Source organism: Nomascus leucogenys, chromosome 18, assembly GCF_006542625.1.
Source record: "Nomascus leucogenys isolate Asia chromosome 18, Asia_NLE_v1, whole genome shotgun sequence".
Taxonomy (NCBI): domain Eukaryota; kingdom Metazoa; phylum Chordata; class Mammalia; order Primates; family Hylobatidae; genus Nomascus; species Nomascus leucogenys.
The window spans coordinates 5,978,821-6,000,566 of NC_044398.1; the positions used below are offsets into that span (position 1 = coordinate 5,978,821).

The window sequence follows — 21,746 nt, forward strand, 5'->3', positions numbered from 1 at the left end:
AAAACCTTCTTATTTAGTTTACTTGGGATAATTTTGCTGATCTTGCTTTACCATTGTGGAATATATTGCTGTTGTACTCTTTGTGTAGGAATGCAGAATAGGCTTACTGAATGTTTTCTTAAATACTTCTTAATATTCCAGATATCACATTCTGTCAGAACTCAAGAATTATAAATGGCCCTTGACATACCAATGATTTCTGACTGAGCTCCTCTCTACCCTGAATGCAAGACACCCTGACAATTAGGGAGGAATGTCATCGCTTCTACTCAGCATCAAGAAGTTACAGAAGATTGACCTTCGTCCCTCTGTAACCCTTAAGATTAAGAGTTCTCTTAAGGGAGGGGGGGAATGTCAAAGGCGTTTAAACCAGAGCAACTCCATCTTGAATAAAGGCTGGGTAAAATAAGGCTGAGACCTACTGGACTGCATTCCCAGATGGTTAGGCATTCTAATTCACAGGATGAGACAGGAGGTTGGCACAAGGTACAGGTTATAAAGACCTTGCTGATTATACAGGCTGCAGTAAAGAAGCTGGCTAAGACCCACCAAAACCAAGATGGCAATGAGAGTGACCTCAGGTCATCCCGACTGCTACACCCTCACCAGCACCATGACAGTTTACAAGTGCCACACAATGTCAACAAGTTACCCCTATGTGTTCTAAAATGGGGAGGCATAAATAATCCATCCCTTGTTTAGCATATAATCAAGAAATAACTATAAAAATGGGCAACCACCAGCCCTTGGGGCTGCTCTGTCTATGGAGTAGCCACTCTTTTATTCCTTTACTTTCTTAATAAACTTGCTTTTTCAATTTATGGACTCATCTTGAATTCTTTCTTGCAAGAGATCCAAAAACCCTCTCTTGGGGTCTGAATTGGGACCACTTTCTGGTAACAAATTCTAGTGCTGGATTTCAAAGGAGCATATAGTAGTGGGATAAATTTTTGGTGCTGTAGTTTCAATGCAATCCATTAGATGGTGCTTAAGAGTAATGGCCATTAATTAGGTAAGTTAATACCCCACCATGAGGCTCTTTTGTTCTTCCTCATGTTCCCAGGCATGTTCCGCAGTGGGCGGGGGAGAGACATGGCCCCCTCACCAGGTCTGCTCCTGGGCCTTGGGGGAGCCTCCTTCCAATCACTGATGCTGTGCCTGTGTTTCTTTTGTTAGGTGTTTCAGGCTCTGGGGCCTTCTTGATCAGGGGCTGCAGGAGGAAGATATGCCTTACTCACTCTGGATCAACTCTGTGGAGGTAGGCATACCCTGCTCCCCTCCCACCCCAGCCCAGTAACCTGAAGATCTTGCCCCCTTCTACCTGACTTGAGTGCTGGCCACAGATCTTGGCTACCTACTCCCAAAATGCTGCATGAAGCAGCCCTGGGAGCACTGGGACAGCCTGTGGATTGAGTTGGCATTCCAGCTGTACTGGGAGGATCCAATGTGCTTCCAAGTCACTGGGAAAGTACTCAGGTACAGCAACATCTCAGGCTGTGCTGCAGGGGCTGTGCTGTGCACCCACTCCTACAGGGTGGCTAAGCGTGACCCTGGGTGGGGCCAGCAGGCAGGAAGGCTTGCAGAATAGATATGCCCTAGTCCCAAAGGGAAGCTGGTTTCACTCTCTCCTAGCTTGAAGGTCAGCTGGGGTCCACACCTCCCAGAAAGGGATGAAGAGCCCTTCCCACAGAGCAGCTCTATGGCTGCTCTCTGCTGGAGCTCCCCAGTGCACGAAAACTCTCGGGCTCCATGCTATCCAACGACCTGTCTCTGCCTGCTCCCCAGAGAGATGCCCCTGCCAGCTCACACATCCATGGGAGACATGGAGTTCTGTAACTAGGATCTAGGATCCCAGAGGCTGGTGGTGAGACTGAGCCTTCCCTCAGTTCCTCATTCACCCCTTTCCCAAGAGCCATTTGGGGCTGGGAACTAGCCCTGGTATTCAGGCACCCAGCACAGGGCTCCCAGCTTCCTTCCTCTTCAGCCTTCATTTTAGCATTGCCTCTCAACCCAATCTGAGCATTTTCTCTCCGAAGATCTGCCCAGATTATGGTGGTTAACTCTAAAATTTGGTCTCTCTCAGTGGGAGCTGCACTTCCTGGCTGCATCTAGTCAGCCATCTTAACCTTATGTCTCCTTTGATCTTTTTGCTATTAATCAGTGAAGTTTTTGATAATCACTTCATCTCCTGATATACTTGGCAGTCTCACTATTTCAAAGAAGGGAGAAATTCAACAATGTACTATGTATAACCCATAAAGTACTCATGGAATCAATTTAAAATGGCTATTTTTAGCTCGAATTTTAGATTCTGCAAAGAAATTTTATATGCAACCACACTGTCTAAAATGCCTTACCAGAACCATAAAAAGAACAATTAAAAGAACTACTCTTTCCTCACAAAAAGCGAGGAAATATATGAGTAAGTTCTAGAAATACATGAATTGGCCGTTCAACAATCTCTCAATGAGGGTTTAGCAAATCTATGTTTTGAGAAAACAGCTCTGTTTATTAGAATTTTAAAATGTGACATCAATTTATATTGGCAGAGATGTGTTCTGTCCCCTTAAACAAAAGGACACTCACTTAACCATTAATGCTCCCTATCCCTCTATCCCTGCCCCTAAGCTTCCCAATACTATGTGTTACTTACTCAGCCATTCCATACATGAACAAACACCAGGCAATGAAAATCAACCCTTAAGCCTCAGAGTAATATCTGAAAAGGCTGGGCATTTTCACAGTATTTAAGAAAAAAAAATACACATATATATGGTATATATTTATATATACATATATGACTAACTTTTATTATATTACAAGTTAGTTTAAAAACCTTAAGACAAAGTACAGTCGGCTTAGGCAATCACATATTGCAGCATTATTTTATGAACAGAAGATCACTCAGGGGAGGGGTATCTACACAGTTGGCAAATACTCATTATTCCAGTTTCTCTAGGAAGTCATGCCCTTATTTTAAACATACATTTTAAGTATATTTAATGTCATATTTATTTGCTTCTAAATCCCTGTTTTCTATGAGATCCTGATCTTGCCAAATAGGCTTTTCTCATCGTATTTTTCAAAAACATAGAGCCTAAGGTTGATGAATAACATGTCAGTCTGCCATTAAACAAATTTTTATAGAATTTCAAGCCTTTAACAATATGACTTAATGAAAATAAAGTTTACTGAAATAATCAAATGAAATGCTTAACAATTCTCCCTAGATCCTTAATTCACTATTAAATAACAGCGTAATTTGCCCCTTTAGCAATTATTTGAAAACACCAAGCTTGTAAAACTTTAAAAGTTGTTATTAATAGAAAGGATCATTTTTTCACTTACTCGAGCAGCTAAAAAGTAAAAGGCATATTAAATCATGTAATTATATTTTATCTTCATTTTGTGCATAATACTAACTACTAACACCCAATTTGGAAAAAAAAAAAAGCTTTTAAGTTATTTAAGAATCATTGATATTATCAAACTACTGATTATTTAATTTCCACACAACAAATTCTAAGTCATTCAGTGATTCTCAAGTAGTTTGTCACTAACTAAGAATAAATTATAGAAGTGAACAAGAAGCAGTAGCTAGTGGCGAAGAAACCTCAAATTTTTCTTTGACATTGAAAGGAGTTAACCAGCTTGCTTTAGGCAGAAAGTAAGGGAAGGGTCCCCGGCAAACCTCTAACCCATGTTTTGTGCAGATAAGGGAACGTGCACAGGGGGCTTATCTAAACATGCCCTCAGCAGACTAAGTGCCCACATGCGTCCAGGGGGAATGGGGTGGAGCCACCAGGAATTCGCACCTTATACAAACAGGGAATCCAGCCCTATCAGCTTTTATATAAAAGCCCTTGTATTCAAAACTGGAAGGGAACAACCAGGAACCTGCTTTACAGGACCCGTCTCTTTGCTGAGAACTTTCCTTTTGCTTAATAAATTCTATTCCACTCACTCTCTGGTGTCTGCACGCCTAATTTGTCCTGGCTGGGAGACAAGAACCTGGACCTAGCTGAGCTAAAAGAGCAAAAATCCTGTATCAACATTACATTTAAAAAAAAAATCACTGAACCAAGGAATAGCATTTATGCTCTTGATCTTTTTTAAAGTTCTCAGACATTAAGAGGCCTAAATTTGATTTAGAAAAATTGCTATACAGTCCTAACTCCATTATCACTATCTCTTAAATTTTAATTGTATATTATGGTGGCTGACATATTCCCATTAAGTAGCATGAAAACTACGTAAGTGAACATCTTGGTTTACATCAAACAACCTCACTTTATGTCTGCTGTCCCACTACAGAAGACAAAGTATATGGTCATCATTATTCCATTACTAGCTTGGGATCTCTCTGACTCTATGCAGCTTCCTATTTAGGCAAGTAAATAAGAATTTAGGAGCTTGGTGGAAAAGAGAACAATGTTTTTAACAGTTGGATCAACAACAAGTGGGTCTAATTTACCCACTCCCCACCAGTTCACCTCCCTTTGGCCTGACATGGAAGCTGAAACTATGGTCACTTACTGTATGTTTCTGAACATTTCTTCTTGAAAGAAAATTATTGTAATATAGATGCCAGCTCTACTTGATAGACAGATGACCAAAGACTGATGAACACCAATGCAAATGTAATAAAATTACACTTAAATGCTTGCCTTGTATATATCATAAAAAGATAAATATAAGTAATCATACTCTACTTCTGTGACACCAAAAAATAAACTTTTACTAATGAAAACCTTCACTAATAACAAAGGGCTTCAGACTCTATCTATGAAACACTTATCAATTTAAAAATGCTGTACTGCTGGTTTCATAGTTGAAAGGCAAAAAACTTTCAACGAACCAGTCCTGAGAAGCCCATCTATCCTCCCCATTAACTCAAAGCAATTACCCATATGTGTATAATAAGGAATTCTACCCTCTCAGAAGACATTAACTTAAGGCTAAGAGTATGTCCCTAAGGAAAATAATTCAATAGCTGGTAGTCAGTGAGCCAAGACTCTGGTTCTAAAGGAATCTTTTAACTTACATAATGTGAAGTTGATGTTAAAGATAATGCTGCTTTACATTATTAACTAAATGTGTCTTCATCAATAAACAAAATATTTTGTCCCAATTTTGAGTAACAAGGCAAGTAGTAAGAAAATTCATACAAATGAATGTTTAAGTACTTAGCAAATCTCTTCAAATAGCATAACCAGCATTTCAAAATAAGACATTTGTTCTAAAGAGAAAAATTAAAATTGGGTTTACTCTAAGGAGAAATTGTTTTTAATGTTTTTTCTAATTCCCACTTGTTTTTTTCCTTAGTTTATATTTGAAGAATATCTTTCTTAATTACGTATGTACTGATCACCCAAATATCCTCTAGTAGCATCAGTAAAGCTACAGTTAGCTATGATATCCTTGGAGAAAATTAACAGCATAAGCAAAAACTCATATATCACACCTCATTTAATTACACTGTTTAAAAAAGTATTAATTTAAAAAGTTAATTCATATATTCTTTAGGTTGAAAAGTTAATGTAGGGAGAATCAACATCCCTTACTACACACACACACACACACACACACACACAGAGACACACTTATCCCTTATACTGATAGAAGATCCACTTTACAAATGCTCTTCAAATGGTATTAAGCAATTTCATAGTATTTTTAATGAGTATCATCTTTGATCAACCCCAAGGGAGGAAAAAAAGATTTGCCTACATCAAACTTCATTCCCTTACTTTCATCTAATATTACAGGATACTTCTATTTTAGTCTACTAGGATGAAGAAAGCTTTCATAAGCACAAACTACCCAAAATAATGCTTACTTTACCCATGGTGACAAAAAATATTATAGTTTTGCTGCAAAGGTCCACATGTTCACAAGACTGGCATGCAGGACACTGTCCGGAAAGTTATTTGTTTGTTTGTTTGTTTGTTTTTTAAAGGCAGAAAGGGAGAGCAGCAAGAGGGCAGGCAGAAAGGAGAAAAGATACTGTGGTTCTCTGAACAGATATAAGAGTATCCATGCTTACTACCAGAAGGATTTACCCACACTACTGTGGCTCCCATGACTCAGTATAGATATAGGTTAGTAAAGGTCCTATTTTTATAAAGTACATGGGTTTTATTAAAATGGAAACTGCATTTAATTTATTATGTAAATTGATAACAGAATACATAATTAGGCATTCTATCATATTAGAAGACTATTTTATCAACATTTATGCAGTACTTCATTATTTTAATGTACTTGCACTGTGTATTGGAACTGCCATACAAAAGCTGGTTTTAATAAAATTTAGAATTGTGTGATGTTGGAATATTACTCACAAAATACACTCAAGTTGTTCAGCTATGTACACTTAGGTAGAAATCTATGCCCAGAAAAGTTCATGGTTAAAAAATAAAGCATAAATTTTGTGTCAGAGTGCAGAGGCAGGAGATTCTTCAGTAATGAGCTGAAAAGGCAAGATTAAGTTTCAACTTTTTTAACTGCTAATATAAATTAGAGTTAACCATTGCTATTAGAAAAAAGACTAGCAGAACAGGAAGAAAAATGCAACACTTAAAAATACAAGCCATCTCAGAGAAAACATTGTCTGAGTGGTTCTGAAGGCACCTAATAATACAGGCATGGTGACTATTTTATGCTATTGCTTTTTGAAGCCCAGAATTTAAATCAATCCAGAAAAGAAATGAAAATGTGTTACAATTAAGAGAGCAAACTAATCCTATCAAAAGACAGGAAATAAGACTTATTTTAAGCAATGGCACAATTACAAATGTGGATGATACAAATGTAGGTTTAGAAATGTTAGTCACCTCAAGGCATTTTTAAAAACATAAATATTTAGATCCCCTTTAAAGAACAGTCATGAATTAGATCTTTTTCAGCTAATAATTTTGATAAAGACAAATAGACTCTTTGTGCCATCTGAAATATAAACTGAATTAAACAGCAAATGTCATTATCTGACCCTCTAAAGGATTAAAACAAAAAAGTTATGTCTCTTCAAATAAATCAAGAAGTAAAAATAAAGTCACTTCAAGTTAACTTGAAAGAAAATGATCAAACATTCAAGATTTTCCAATCAAATGGAAATTTTCAGATATCTTGAAGACTCATTAATATTGACGGATTTGAAAAATCAAAACAATTATCAACTAGATGATTTCTGCTTTTAACCTTCATTTTCAACTTCTTGTTTTTTGCAATAAGTGCTGATTTTAACTTGTCTTAATTTTCACAAGTGTTTCACTTCAAATTGAGGAGAAAATGCATTAGCAGTAGGTGAATCTCTATTTTAATGTCTATTTTAAACTCGACTATATTTTGGTGAGCTGTGAACTCATACATGAAAATAGATAATGGCCCTCATAACAAAACACAAACTGATTTGATCTGTAAGTTTAATTACCCTAAATTACCAAACCAAAATGAGCTATCAACATCACCAACATTACTGCCTACAAAGGGCATGACAAAATGAGAAATTTAGTTCTGTCTCCAGGAGGCGGACCCATCCTGTTACTGATTGTGAATACAATGCTGACAAAACATGGCTAACATTTCTTGGCAAATTTAATATGTGTCTTCATTTTTGCCTAAAATGTTGTACAAGGTGGCCAAGAGAGTCAGCCAGGTTATGGATACATTATCTGCTGTCTTTCATGTATAAAATTTTAAATAACCTTATTATAGTCAGAAAATTTTGAAGATAGGGCTGTACATTTTAAAATATGCATACTGAAATACAATCATTTCACACCAAATAAGAAAATAAAATATTTTAAATCCACTATAATTTTCTTTGAGGATACAACCATATTTTCAAGGATCACCGCAATGAATGGAAACTACAACTTTCAAGGTACTAAAAAAACAACGAAAAGGGACCAAGTCATAGAAATCACCGTAACTTTTTAAATAAAGTAATGCTTTCCTTCAGAGAATCTATTTTACTAATTAATAGTCCATTCAGTCTACGAAACTTCACTGGTAAATATGTAAATATAAATGTCTTCCTTAGCTTACTGGAGTGACAACAGAGAAAGAGTAGAGGAGCTTGGTATGAATGCCCCTTTGAATTCAAGGGGGACTACTTATGACTACAGAAATACCAAGAATTGCATGAGAGAAACTGGGGCACTTATTACTCAGGGAGATGAAATATGATCTTTTTTCTGACTGGCTTAAATCCAGAAAGACTTCAAAAAGAATGATGGCAATTCATGATAAATTTAATATGAAAAAGAGGGATGGAAAATAAGCAGTGAACCCAGTGTTAGTATCAATTACATGCTAGTAATGTCCGTTTCAGTACAATTAACTGATTAATACAGAAAAATTAAATAATCTGAATACCCCAATACAATGCTGTTTCACTTCTGTAATAAGAGCAATGAATCAAAATATGCCATACCTGTAGAAGACAGACACTAACCTATGGAAAAACCAAATCTTATGCGGTGAGGTGGCACTGGTTTTAAAATCATCCACATCACAATTCTGAGTAAGTAACCACCATCACTATGAATGGTAAATCCTAAAACTCAAATGCACATGATAAAGGAATTATGTCAAAATAAATGATATGAAATCTTTGCAAAACAACTTTATAAGCAAAATGGGTTTTTTTAATTTAAAACAACTAGGAAGATTTAAAAGAATAATCATGTCATGTCAGAGAAACATCTACATATAATAAAGCTTTTAATTATTAAAAAAGTGATATGTATGTACATAACAATGAAGAAACAATGAGAAAATACAAATCAATAAAAGACTTATAGTGCAAGTTTCTTTCCCTATGCTTAGATGTATATATATATAAAGTTTTTTTTTTTCTTTTCACAACATTGAGCAAATAAAGTACCTGTAGGTTTGCATACAGGTGAGTTTTCATTTACTATTTTATTCATACAAATATTACAATGTTATCAACTACTCTTTTAATGATTTTCATAAATCCATAACATTCATCAAGTGGATAAATCATAACTTATTAAAATATATTCCTGTTGTTGTCATTAATAATGTGTCTGATATTTTCCTATCAAACGAACAACACTGAGAAGAATACATATTTTTGTGTTTAACTCGTGAGGATTCCTAGAATTCCTGAATCAAAGGAAATCTACACTTTGAAGAGTCTTGATACACATTCTCAATCTGATATCCTGGAAAAGTGAATCAATTTCTATTAATACATTCACATTCTACATCATCTCAGCAGAAAATAAAATTCATTTTTAAGCAGTCCCACTCTTATAAGTAACAAACAATATTTCATTTTTAAAATTAGCATTTTATCAATAGTAAGTGGCATATTTTTTCATGTTTGCTGGCTATAGTTATAAAACTAATCTGTTTCTGACCCTTTAAATAAAGGCCCTATTAATTTCCATATTGACATTTAAGAATGCTTAATAGAGTACACATTAGTTTTCTGTCATGTGTTACAACATATTCTCATTTGTCATTGTTTTTAAAATCATGCTTGTTTTTGCCATACAAAAATTTCCATTTTATGCAAGTATATTTCTCTGTAACAGTATGACTGAGTCTGTTGCCTTTTAATTTTCTGATTAAAAATGTCTTACCCATCCCAACATAAGCTATTTTCTACCTTTTCCTTTTAGATTTAGTGGTTTTCTTTTTTTTTCTAAGTTCATTTAGAGTTTATTAGGAAAATGGAAAAAAGAGGTCAGGTTTGATAGATGTTTAAAAACCTACTGCTAGATGGTTTGGAGGGGAAGGGAGAGAATGAGGACAGGGAGAGGGGCAGGGAGGAGAGGGAGAAGACAAGGAGGCTGCCAGGGAGGACTGCAAATTGAGGAAATGGCATTCTATGCCAAGTGAATAGCATTAAGAGATCAAACCTAGCTCTAACTACTTCATTCCTCTCCTTTCCTTGAAAGTCAAGTTTCTTAAAATGGTAGTCTGTATTGACTGGTTCAAGTCTTCACTACTTACTCACTCACCAGTCTAAATGTTGTCTGGCTTCCTGGCCACCCTTCTGTTTTCATCAGTCACCAGTGTCTTCCAGTTGCTACATGCAAGGTAGGACCGTTAGTTTTTAGCTGTCTTAAATTCTGGAAGCATTTAATATTCTTGGCCATATATGCTATTGTCAAACTCTTCCGCACTTGTCTCCTATAATGGCTCTCTCCTACTCCCTTCCTTTTCTGAAGCCACTCCCTCTCACTCTGCTTCATAACTTCCTTTCTTTCTCTTAAATGTTGGTGTGGCTTCTTCTTCAACCCAGGCAGCTTCTTCTTCAGAAACTTTCCCTTCTTAAGATTATCTCTTCCTATGTGACCCTATCTATACGCATGAACACAGCCACCAGTATATCAGTATAAGAGAATGAATCCTTACCCATTTCCTACACCTTAGATTCTCTCCTGAGCTCCAGAAACACATTTTCATCCCCATTTCAGATACAAATACAAAATGCACTCATTATCTTACACACACACACACACACACACACACACACACACACACACGCATAAACCTGTTCTCCAATGATATTCTCCATCTCAGTGAAACTGCACCTCTATTCAAAAATCATCCAACCTAGAAACCAAGCTATGCTTTATTCTTGACTTCTGTCTGCCTCTCCCTCATCCACTTCAATCCCCACCCCACTCCTGTCAGTCAGCAAGTCTTTCATTCAGATTCTCTCTCCTACTATCTGAAAAATTCACCTTTCTCTAACCTACTCCCATGTCCTTGGTTTAGAAGACCGTCAAATCTCACCTAGTTTAATCACATACAGTAATGAGTCACAAGGACAGGAACACATTCTGAGAAATGCATTAAGCAATTTTGTGGTTGTGCAAACATCACAGACTGTACTTTCACAAACCTAGATGATATATATTTTTTATTTATATACATATTTTTTCACATGGAAAACCAAATATCCCAGAACCAGCACTAAATGTCAATCATTTCCCATACTTGATCTGCAATGCCCACATCAAGCACCATATTATCAGGTTTCTACTTATGCTCCACTATGATCTCATGGGACCAACATCTTATATGTGGTCCATTGTTGACCAAAATGTTGTTTTGCAGTCTGTGACTAGCTTTTTAGCAATTCTCCATCACTTCCTCTCTCACTCCTCCCCAGTGTATCCTCTACACAACTACCTAGGAGTTTTTTTAACTTTTAAATCTATATTAATCTCCTGCTTAAAATTCTTCACTTATGTTCCTTTGCCTTAAATAATGATAGTAATATTTTCAGCTCCTACTACTTTCTATTTGCCAAGAACTCCATAAAGTATATTTTATATATATTATATGAGAAAACTGGAAGTTAAATCTATATGAGCTGGCTTTACTCTGTCATATCTATTTCCTCCACATAATAACAAATTCCTTAATATTTAAGATTCCTTAGGATCTAATTCCTACCTACTTGTCAACCCTTACCTTGCGCTACAGCCTCACATGCTAGTCTTCAACCACACAAAACCACTTTAATTCCTTCAATAGCAAATCCTTTGCCTAATTCCTTATTCATATAGTTCATTCTGCCCGAAATACCCACCTACCTTCACTCCCAAGTTCATACTTATCCTTCACGAGTTAACTTAGCTGCCACATCTGCATTAAATGAGCAAGTATTTTATAATCCTGTAGTTCTCTGAATATTCCATTCTAACATGTACTATAATTACCTGTTTATCATCTACTTCTTCTAATAAACTCTAAGTGTCTCTAAAACAAGGACACCAATTCTTGGATGAAATGCCCATATTAAGGCTATCCCCATAATACTTAATAAAGGATGGTTATAAGAAATAATTATCATTCAGGAAATAGCCAGTAGGCCAGTGTGATCTGCATACTGGAGTCAAAAAGGGATGTGAGAAATAACACTGGAAGACTGGTTTGAGTAGATCAGGATCTTGAATGCCAACATAAAGATTTCTTTTGCTAGACCCAATGAGGATCCATTGGATGCTTTCAAACAGACAATGGACAAAATTTGATATGTGTTTTAAGAAAAAAATGAATAGTAATTAGACGTGAGGTGAACAGCTGGAGACAAAGATAAGGAGACAGTTTAGGATGGGTCCGGTGGCTCACACCTGTAATCCCAGCACTTTGGGAGGAAGAGGCGGGAGGATCACTTGAGGTCAGGAGTTCGAGACCAGCCTGACCAACATGGTGAAACCCCTGTCTCTACCAGAAATACAAAAAAGTAGCTGGGCGTGGCGGCAGGTGCCTGTAATCACAGCTACTTGGGAGGCTGAGGCAGGAGAATCACTTGAACCCGGGAGGCAGAGGTTGCAGTGAGCCACGATTGCACCACTGCACTCCAGCCTGGGTGATGGAGCCAGAGCAAGACTCTGTCTCAAAAAAACAAAACAAAACACAAACAAACAAACAAAAAGGAGACAGTTTAAAGGGTCCAGAAAAAGTTGAAGAGAAAGAGTTCATTTTTATATAAGCTGATTTCCATAAACTAGCAAATAACCATGTGCATATGCCTACCTTTTCTCATTGTTTCACATTCAAATTTTTCCAGATAAATCATGTTATCACACAAATGTTTTATCTCTACCAAAATAAGCATAATGTTGGAATTTTGGGTCTAAAGCTCAACAGGTCAAATCTTGAAAGTTTCAAATTTGAAGGTTTCAAGAGTAACCATGCAAATGGTTGAGACGTCCCAGGAAAGAATGGGGAAAGGCACTTTGGGAAGTTGAGGTGGGTGAATCACAAGGTCAGGAGTTCAAGACCAGCCTGGCCAAGATGGTGAAACCCCATGTCTACTCAAAATACAAAAATTAGCTGGGCAGGGTGGCAGGTGCCTGTAATCCCAGCTACTCAGGAGGCTGAGGCAGGGAATTGCTTGAACCCGGGAGGCGGAGGTTGCAGTGAGCCGAGATAGCGCCACTGCACTCCAGCCTGGGCGACTGAGTGAGACTCCATCTCAAAAAAAAAGAATGGGGAAAGGGTTGAAGGTAGAAACTAAACAAGCAAGGAGAAGATGACATGGAAGCAGACCAGGTGTGGTTAGGGCAAGGAGGAGAACCAACAGAGTAAAACATGGATTTAACTACAAACAGTAATGAAGCAGCCCAATCCACAATATAGCCCCAGAGTGATTTAGACTTTGGTTCCTATCTGTGGTCACAGAAGCTGTTTACAGAATACTAAACAGGCTTCAGGAAGAAACTACAGTTTTAAAATGCCATCCTATATCCAAACACTCCACATTAAACTGTTTTTCTGATGCTCTGGCTCCATCTTTTAGTATAGAAGTATACTTCTGATTGTTTTATCTTTGCTATTAGGAAAGGTTTTGCATTACTGGTAAATTTTTTATTAATTGAGATTATAAAATTGCAGCTAACTACTCATCAAATTACTAATCTGATAGTTTTCTCTGATGACAATTTATCAGCACAGCAATTTTAATTAAACATGTTTTCCAGAATGGTAAAAATTCAAGACCCTACAGGACCTTTTCCCCTCTTTTCAGATTGATATCTTTAAACAAAGTGCTTGGAAATTTAGTAGTAATAAGTTTATAAGAAAAAATCCTTCTCCATAAACTATTCTAACATGAAACACTGAGAAAACCAAAAATTCCTTTAACCTGAAAGTTATTAAAAGTTTTCTTTTACATAATGACTTGTGTAGGCCCTATAAAAATCCTTTGAAACTATTAGAATCTGATAATCTTAAAAAAATATATGTTGGTATCCACAATTTCTGAGTTCTTATGCTAAGAAAAGAGACCGCACAGAAAGGATGTAACAATGGTATGGAAACTTACCATCCTCTCCAATTGGACTCTTTATTGCAGACTTATTGCTTCCATGTGATTTAAAAAAAAAAAAAAAAAAAAAACTCAAATCTTTAAGCCAACCACATCCCTAAAATTTCTGGCACTCTTTTTAAGCACTGAATCCAAAGCAGGAGAAAAAAACAATAGCTTTAAAAAAAATTATCACACAACTCTTATCAGACTCAGGATTTGTTTTTTCATTACAGAGGTGTGTTGGAAATTAATAACAAAGGCTGATTTACAATCCTTAAAAAAAATTTACTCTATTTAAACCAGCCAAAATACCATAAATTATTTGGTCTTAATATTTAAATAAATAATAGCTATGTTGAACATTACATTCTAGAATATATAAATCAATTTGGGGGATATTAAAATAGATGAGGTTAACACTTTTGCACACTAAAGGCTTTCTTAAAATACCTGGGGTTACATTAAGCTGAAGAATACAAGCATCAAATAAAATTCATTCATATAATTTTCTGAAACAATAAAATCTTTGCTTAAAACACACAATAAAAAGAACAATGAATTATCTAAATTCTATAGTCATTGCACTTTTCCACAAATTACGGTGCACAATTCATGACTCCCTAAAAGAAGCATTTTAAGTTATAGTATGTGTCAAGTAAAAGAAAAGAATGAAAAAGTTCCCATACCCTAAAGTGAGAACAGATGGGAATGTAAGATAAGAAGAGAGAGTGAAGCTTTAGATGACTGACCAAGAAATCTTCCCAAAAGTGGGGCCAAATATACCAGACCTCAGCTTGCTCTGCCTTCCAGTTAATTTCCAAATTAAATCCAATAGAAATATAAAGCACTTCGTAGATTAGATGCACTGTTTTTTATTTTTGTAATCATTTATTTCTCTCTATATATATTTTATGAAGAAACTTTAAATAAATAAGTTTAAAAATTATGTCTAATCAATATAGTCTTCTAATCACTTTTGTGAGTTTACCATTATTTCAAACTAAGACTGTTAACAATAAATTTCTGTAAAATGGTAAAATAAATAGGCTTACAAAAAAAAAGTAGCAGGCATGAAACAAACCTAAGATGTGGGCACTGAATTCCTCGCACAATGAAAGAGTCATCTGCTATAAACTAGAGTTTTGTAAATAAATTATGACTCCATCTTATATTCATTCCTTTCATATTTGATCTGTACACTAAAATAAGCTTTAAATAGTAATGTCAATACTACTTCTTATAAAAAATATTCCTTTATTTGATATTTAATTTTATATAGCATAATTTTTCTATCTAAAAATACCAATTATAAACTTAAAAGAATACACTCCATAGTGCTGTATTCTCTTCAATATTTTTTATTTTAATATAGGTAGTAACTTAAACTTTTGAATGAAACAGCATAGTTCATATTTTCAGGTGTTTTCAGATTTTCATGTATTCAAAAACAATAATTTTACTATTAATATTCATTCTCTTAAAATATTTTAAAAGCAATTTTGTAGGATTAACCATGAGCTTTTAAAAAGCTACCAGATATCTTCTATCAAAAATCACCTGTGGAGCAAATGTTTTTTTCATTTCCTTTGACATAAAACTTGCATTTGTTCAAACAACAATAACTTCATATTTAATCAAAAGTACTCAAATTTATACATCATTCTCATCCATGATTTAAAACATCTTTTCCAAGATAACAATGAAAAAGTTGTCCGTGTACATTTTCTCTGCCGTCCCAGAAAGTTGGCTTTCAATATCTTAACCCTGTTTTATCTTTTTTAACGTTACAAAATATACCCCAAAAAAGAAATAGAGAAATATGAATCATGCTAAGTGGTGAAAGCAGTTGTACCTCAAACTTAGGTGATTTCAGTTTAAACAATCCAAGGCACTGGTAATTTGATACAGGTTTCACTTATAATATGGAACAAGGCTTATAATATGGAAGCTCAATACAGCATATTGCATAGTTGAATATCTGCATGAAAGAGTTACTGAAAGGTATATTTCATTACTGAGATTACTCAACATTATATGGGAAAATTATCAATGAAAAAAATTTTTCAAGTGTCTAGTTTTTTTTCTAATCTTCTTTATCAGTAGATAAAAGCCATAACAGGCAAACATTTATGGATATCATGCTCATTGAATTTTACTAACATTCATTTTCTATACTTTCTATTTGGGCAAATAAAATCTGAATTAAGCAAAAACACTGTGTACCTTTCAAATTTCTCATAGTAATAAACCCAACTCAAATTACCCAAAATATTAAATATAATTCCTCCATCAAATATTACACTATTGTCTTAAGTCATTCTGTGGTTAGCTGGTGAATAATTTTACCATGAACAACAGAACATTTTATAACGGGTCCAAAACTTCTATTATCTTCCTCGTGGAAGGCAGGGGATTTTGAATAAAGAGTGCATGTGCACACACTTAACATTTATTCAAGCCTCCTGTCTAATCCCAGATATTCCACTGTCTTTATAAAATGGATAAGTCACAAACACTCTGGATGACACTCATCTGTAAAAAGAATGCAGTTGGTTTAGATCAATATTTCTCAAACTATAGACTAGGAACACCTGAGGATCTATGAATACATTCCTGGGAGTCTAAGAGTGTTACAAGATGCTTTGTTTTGGTGTCTTCATATTATTATATAAATATGATTATATTCTGATACTCTCATTGACAATTTTTGCAACTGATTATTATCACATAATTTCAGGATCTTATTTTGATATTATGTTTATGATATTTTATGTTAGTTGTAGTGACTATGTTTAATTCTTAATATACTGCTTCTCAAACTGGGATTCACTAATGTATTCTTGGGGCCAGAGAGACATTTTTCCATTAACACGAGACCACATATTATTTAAGACCAAGAGACACTAGATTAGATTATCTTTCTAATTCCATTCCAGTCTAAAAAAATGTTGTATTCAATTGCAGTCTACCAATAACTTACAGAGATCAAATTTTAAAAGCACACTTAGAGAAAGCAAACTTCACAAGAGGAGTTATAGTATCTAACTCCAACTATGTTCTACTTGTTTTCCTTTTTTAATTATATGCAATTGAAACTTTTGAGATATCAATAATGAGTGAACAAAACACAACAAGGCAGTCAAAGTTTCAATTAGCAACAGCCACTATCCTTTCAAATGGTTTAGTAGACTACGTATTAACTGTAAGTCAGAAAATCCAGTTTCTTTTTCCAGTTTTGCCTCTGGCTTGAAATGATTGCCCTAATCTTTGTATTATGCTACTCAATGTATAAAATACACAATAAATACTAGGTACTCATGTTACATAATAATAATCAGTACGTTTTAAATTTTAATTGATATAGTAACTAGGAAAACAACAAATCTACAAAACTCAAATATTTGCTTTTCTTACTATCAGTGACTATATATAAATTGTAAAAATAATTTCGTTTTTGACTATAATTATGTATTACTTTGATCTAGTTTTTAAAACATTTATGTTTAAATTGGGTTCATCTAATTTACAAATATTTGTAATTTTGCAATTAGCACTTAAGATATTTCATTGGTAAAAATCATTGTTTACTGATTAAACATCTAAAAATAAAAACTTAACCATTATCCATATATCATAATTCTATAACAATGTAGTAAGCCATATACTCTTAAAGGAATTCCCTACTCATGTATCTTAATAATTAAAGCATCTTCACACCAGTAAAGAGAAGTAAAGTGTTTGCAAACTGCAAAGATATTCTGAATTTAAAAGACATGCACCTTCCATTTACAATATGGCTACTTAATTTTCAATTTAAAAATTAGGAAGAATGAAACTACCTTAAATTATCTTACACATGTCTATGATATAAATTTGAATACAGGTTTTAGGTAAAACTTGCCAGAAAGAGGTGTATAAATTTTTTTCCTGATATGTGGCATCTTAATGAGCATTTTTCTTAAAAAAACATGAGTTTTTAAACAATTTCTAAAGCATTTCCAATACCATAGCATAATTTGAATAACTAAAATAAATAATTTTAAAATTACTTATTAAATTTAAATTATTGACTTTTGAGAGATTCATTTTTAGAACGTGAAGGCTGTGAAAATCTAAGATCAATTCCACAATCAACCAATTCCATAACAACCTCAAGTCATATAAACAGGGAATGGGAACAGATTCAAATTAAAAAGATTTTTCTTTTTCTGTTAACCTAGCAAATACAAAGTTAATTTAGTAGACTCATTCCAAACTTTCTTCCCATAAAAAATTTTTCAGCTTTTACTATTTTAAGATATCTGTTCTAGAAGATTAATTAGACCATTAATTAACTAACAGAAAGTGTGGTCAGAATAAAAAATGAAAAAAAATTTACTTATCACAGTATATGAAAGCATGCACTACATTTCCATAAAGTATATGCTTTCACATATTGTGATAAGTAATTTATTTTCTTCTGGAATTGGCATGTGCAACTGCACAAGCATTGAAATCAGTTCCAAGAATTACTCTACCTGAACTGTAGAGCTGATTTCCGATGCAAAGCCGCCTGTCAAGGGAGCCTCGTGACTGATGAGCAGTCGCCCCGTTTTGATCACAGACTGAAAGAGAAAAGGAAAACCTGATGTTAAAAAGAATATCTATTTTATGTATATGATGGTAGTTTTAATTCGGTAATAAAAGCAAATTATATACATTCAATAAATAGTGTAAAAATCAGTAATTCAACTGTATGCCAATAAGTTACGATTCACTTTCGACAGGTCAGTCATCTGATTTTTGAACTGTAAAAACTTTTTCAATATGGTTTATAATCCCAGTAGAAAAGAAAAATGAGATTTGTAATTCTATATATGCAATTAAAAATGCATACCCATTATTGTAAGATATGTTTGTGTTATAAACTGAATTGCTGTATTTCATATTTCAATGTTAATATTTTTCTTCATGTTAAAGAGTGAAAGATTTTTTTATTCATTTGTTTGCACATAAATAACAATAGCCTTAAGAAATACTGTTTTATGGAAAAGGAAAACACAAAAACAGTATGTGAAAGCTATAGCAAAGGAAAAATTTGGCAGTAAGAAATCCCTACAAAAGTAAACCCCCTTCGTTAATGTGCTCTAAAATCTGGTTGATGACCACACTCTATTTTAAGGGTAAAATGTCACAAACAATGAGTACGTATTCTCAATAGTTGTTCAATGTGGTTGTCCACGCTGTGCATGATACACTCTGTAAAATATTAAATAAAAAAGTATAGCAATGATATCATAGCAGGATGGCAGCTGTGTTGGCAGGTACAACTATTAAAATCAACAGCAGGTTATTGCTTAAAATATGTTGAAAAATTATCATAGTACCAAAGAGAAATGGCAGTTTTGTCTTTAGATTTCTAACCATTTAATATCACCTTTAATAAAATCTGTTACTATTTCATAAATATAAAATGAAACCTTTCAAGCAAAAATATCTATTGAAATAAAAGATTTCATTCATTCTAGGCAATTATAGTTCAGAATTTAAAAAGTATGCAGCAGTTTCAGCTAGCATATGTTAAACCCCAAGATATGGCCAGTAGCCATGACAAAAATAAGTTACCATATCTACTAGGTAAATAGTGACTTTAGAACATAAAATTTTATGAACACCTTAATGAATACCACTCAAACCCCAGTGAAACACTAACCTTAGGATATTTGTATTTGGCTGTGACTGTGATTAATGATGCCATTTGTAAGAGTCACAAATTAAATTTTAATATACCTGTACAAAAATATAAAAAGACAAAAATATTCCACAATCACAAAACAACATATGTATTTTCAAAGTGTTTTCTAAAAGATGTCCTGACTTTAAGAATAAACAATGGAAAAAAAAAAGATGTGATAATCAAATCATTCTTTTTTTTTTTTTTTTTTTTTTGAGATGGAGTCTCACTCTGTTGCTCAGGCTGGAGTGCAGTGGCACCATGTCGGCTCACTGCAACCTCCGAATCAGACCACTCTTATAGCTCTGAAACTCAGAACTTGGCCAACATAAAAGTATCTAAGGATGACAGCCAAAATCCATCCAAGCTATCTGGTGCCTCTTAAATTTTGAGCAGGTAGAAGTAAGAAACTTCTATAAAAATGCTGTTACCCTAAAACCCTACACAACCAAATTGGTCCTTTTTGTCTGACCTCAGGCCTACCCAAAATCAAATGACAACCTTTAGAATAATCTCTGAAAGCAAACAAGCAACCAGGGCAGGTGGCCTATGTAACCTATAGCCTATGCAGATGGCCACAGAGTGGATGGTGAAATCAAGCACAGATGACCAAGAACAAAAGCTTCCAACCTTTGAGGTTGATTCAACATGATTTGTAAGTAGATGAAATTTGGAGCCCTTCTGAGCACTCCTCAGCAGGGGAATGACTAAATAGAACAATATGCATCAACATAGTAGAGTATTATGCAGCCATGAAAAAGACTAAGGACATGTAAAGACAGCCAGGACAAATTAACTGGTAAAATGAGCACGTTGCAGGACGATATAATCTTATATTTTGTGAAAAACAACCACCACAGCAGTGAGCACACCAAGCAACATATCTTTTCAACATGTACATCGAGCCAATATGTATAAACAGTCCAGAAACTTTCATTCCAAAATATCAAAAATTGTTTCTCCCGAGCAATGCAGTGAAGGAAGTACAGGAAAGAGACTTTTACTTTTTGCTTTATGTATGTTTAGATCCCTGAAAGTATTCTAGTTAAGTTTAAAATAAATAAAAATAAAGGGAAAGCCCTTGAATTAGTGCCAAAGATTTAAAAATACACATTATTTTGTAGTTATAATCTTCTCAAAAAACATAATAATGTTTTTGTGATATCTTAGGACTAGCTTCAGAAACAAGGGAATCCTGAGATCCAAACTCCAGCAGCAAACAGGCACACTAACAACGCAGGGAGCCAGCCTTCCCATCCCACTCTGTGTGATCTGCTCCAGGTCAGGACCATATCCAGCTCATCACTTGGCCCTCAGAGCCATTAAGATACTCGACAAAATGAGCAATAATAAACTATTGGCATCAGACAAGTTCAAGTTCTTCAACACCTCTGTATGTGCATTACAAAAATGGTGTGTTCTCAGATGAGGAGTTATGCTGACAGATATGGACATAATTCCAGAAATTTCGAAAACACCAAGAACTAGAGGAAAAATACAATAAAAGTAATCACACTTTGAGTGTGTGGAAATTGCCATTTGTCTACAAACAAGTGGAACAAAAATCGTGCAGCAAGAAGAGAGGAGTCAGAAGTAACAATCACAATCATAAACAAGGATCGTCACAAAAATTGCTATTTGCTAGGCTCTGAGCTGAATATTTTACATTCAATTACTTCACTTAATTTGGAAAGCACTTACGATTCATTTTTGCTTCTTAAAAATCATTGCCAATGTCTAAAAGTATTAAAATGTATTATGTCAAAATTCTGAAAATGCAAAAATTTAGAAGACTGATACTTTCAGTCACACTCAATTAGCATATATTGAACTGTCTGAAAACAGTTCAATCATTTTGTGAGGTATAGTAGAAATCTGTTATATGCTTTTTATCACTCACAATTTTAACTTGATAAAATTCCTGAAGACCGCTTTTCTATACTACTTTGGAAATTATTAACAATGTTAGTATAGTGAAAATGAGATCATTATAAATCTACAAAACAAGAGAATGTTACTTCTTTCTATTCTTTCTATTTTAATTAGATATTCTGATTAAAGTACACATTTTTGTCCCCTTTAACAGGCTTTTAATGTTCACATATCTAGGCAAAATAATATGTAACTGTCAAGAAATTCCCCTAACCATATTTAGCATTTTGATGTATTTAGTAAAAATTAATACAGTATGTTTCAATGGAGATGGCCATTAACCCTTTTAAGATA

The 21,746-nt window shown here is 34.4% G+C and overlaps 1 protein-coding gene across 1 annotated transcript in view; it reads right to left on the minus strand.

Annotated features, from left to right (window-relative positions):
• The window catches only part of BCKDHB (branched chain keto acid dehydrogenase E1 subunit beta), a 234,311-nt gene that overhangs the window by 53,650 nt on the left and 158,915 nt on the right, over positions 1-21,746 (minus strand). Inside the window, exon 9 of the mRNA XM_030798123.1 lies at positions 18,325-18,411. Within this exon, the coding sequence (XP_030653983.1) occupies positions 18,325-18,411 (87 nt within the window). The remainder of the gene's footprint in view (positions 1-18,324; positions 18,412-21,746) is intronic.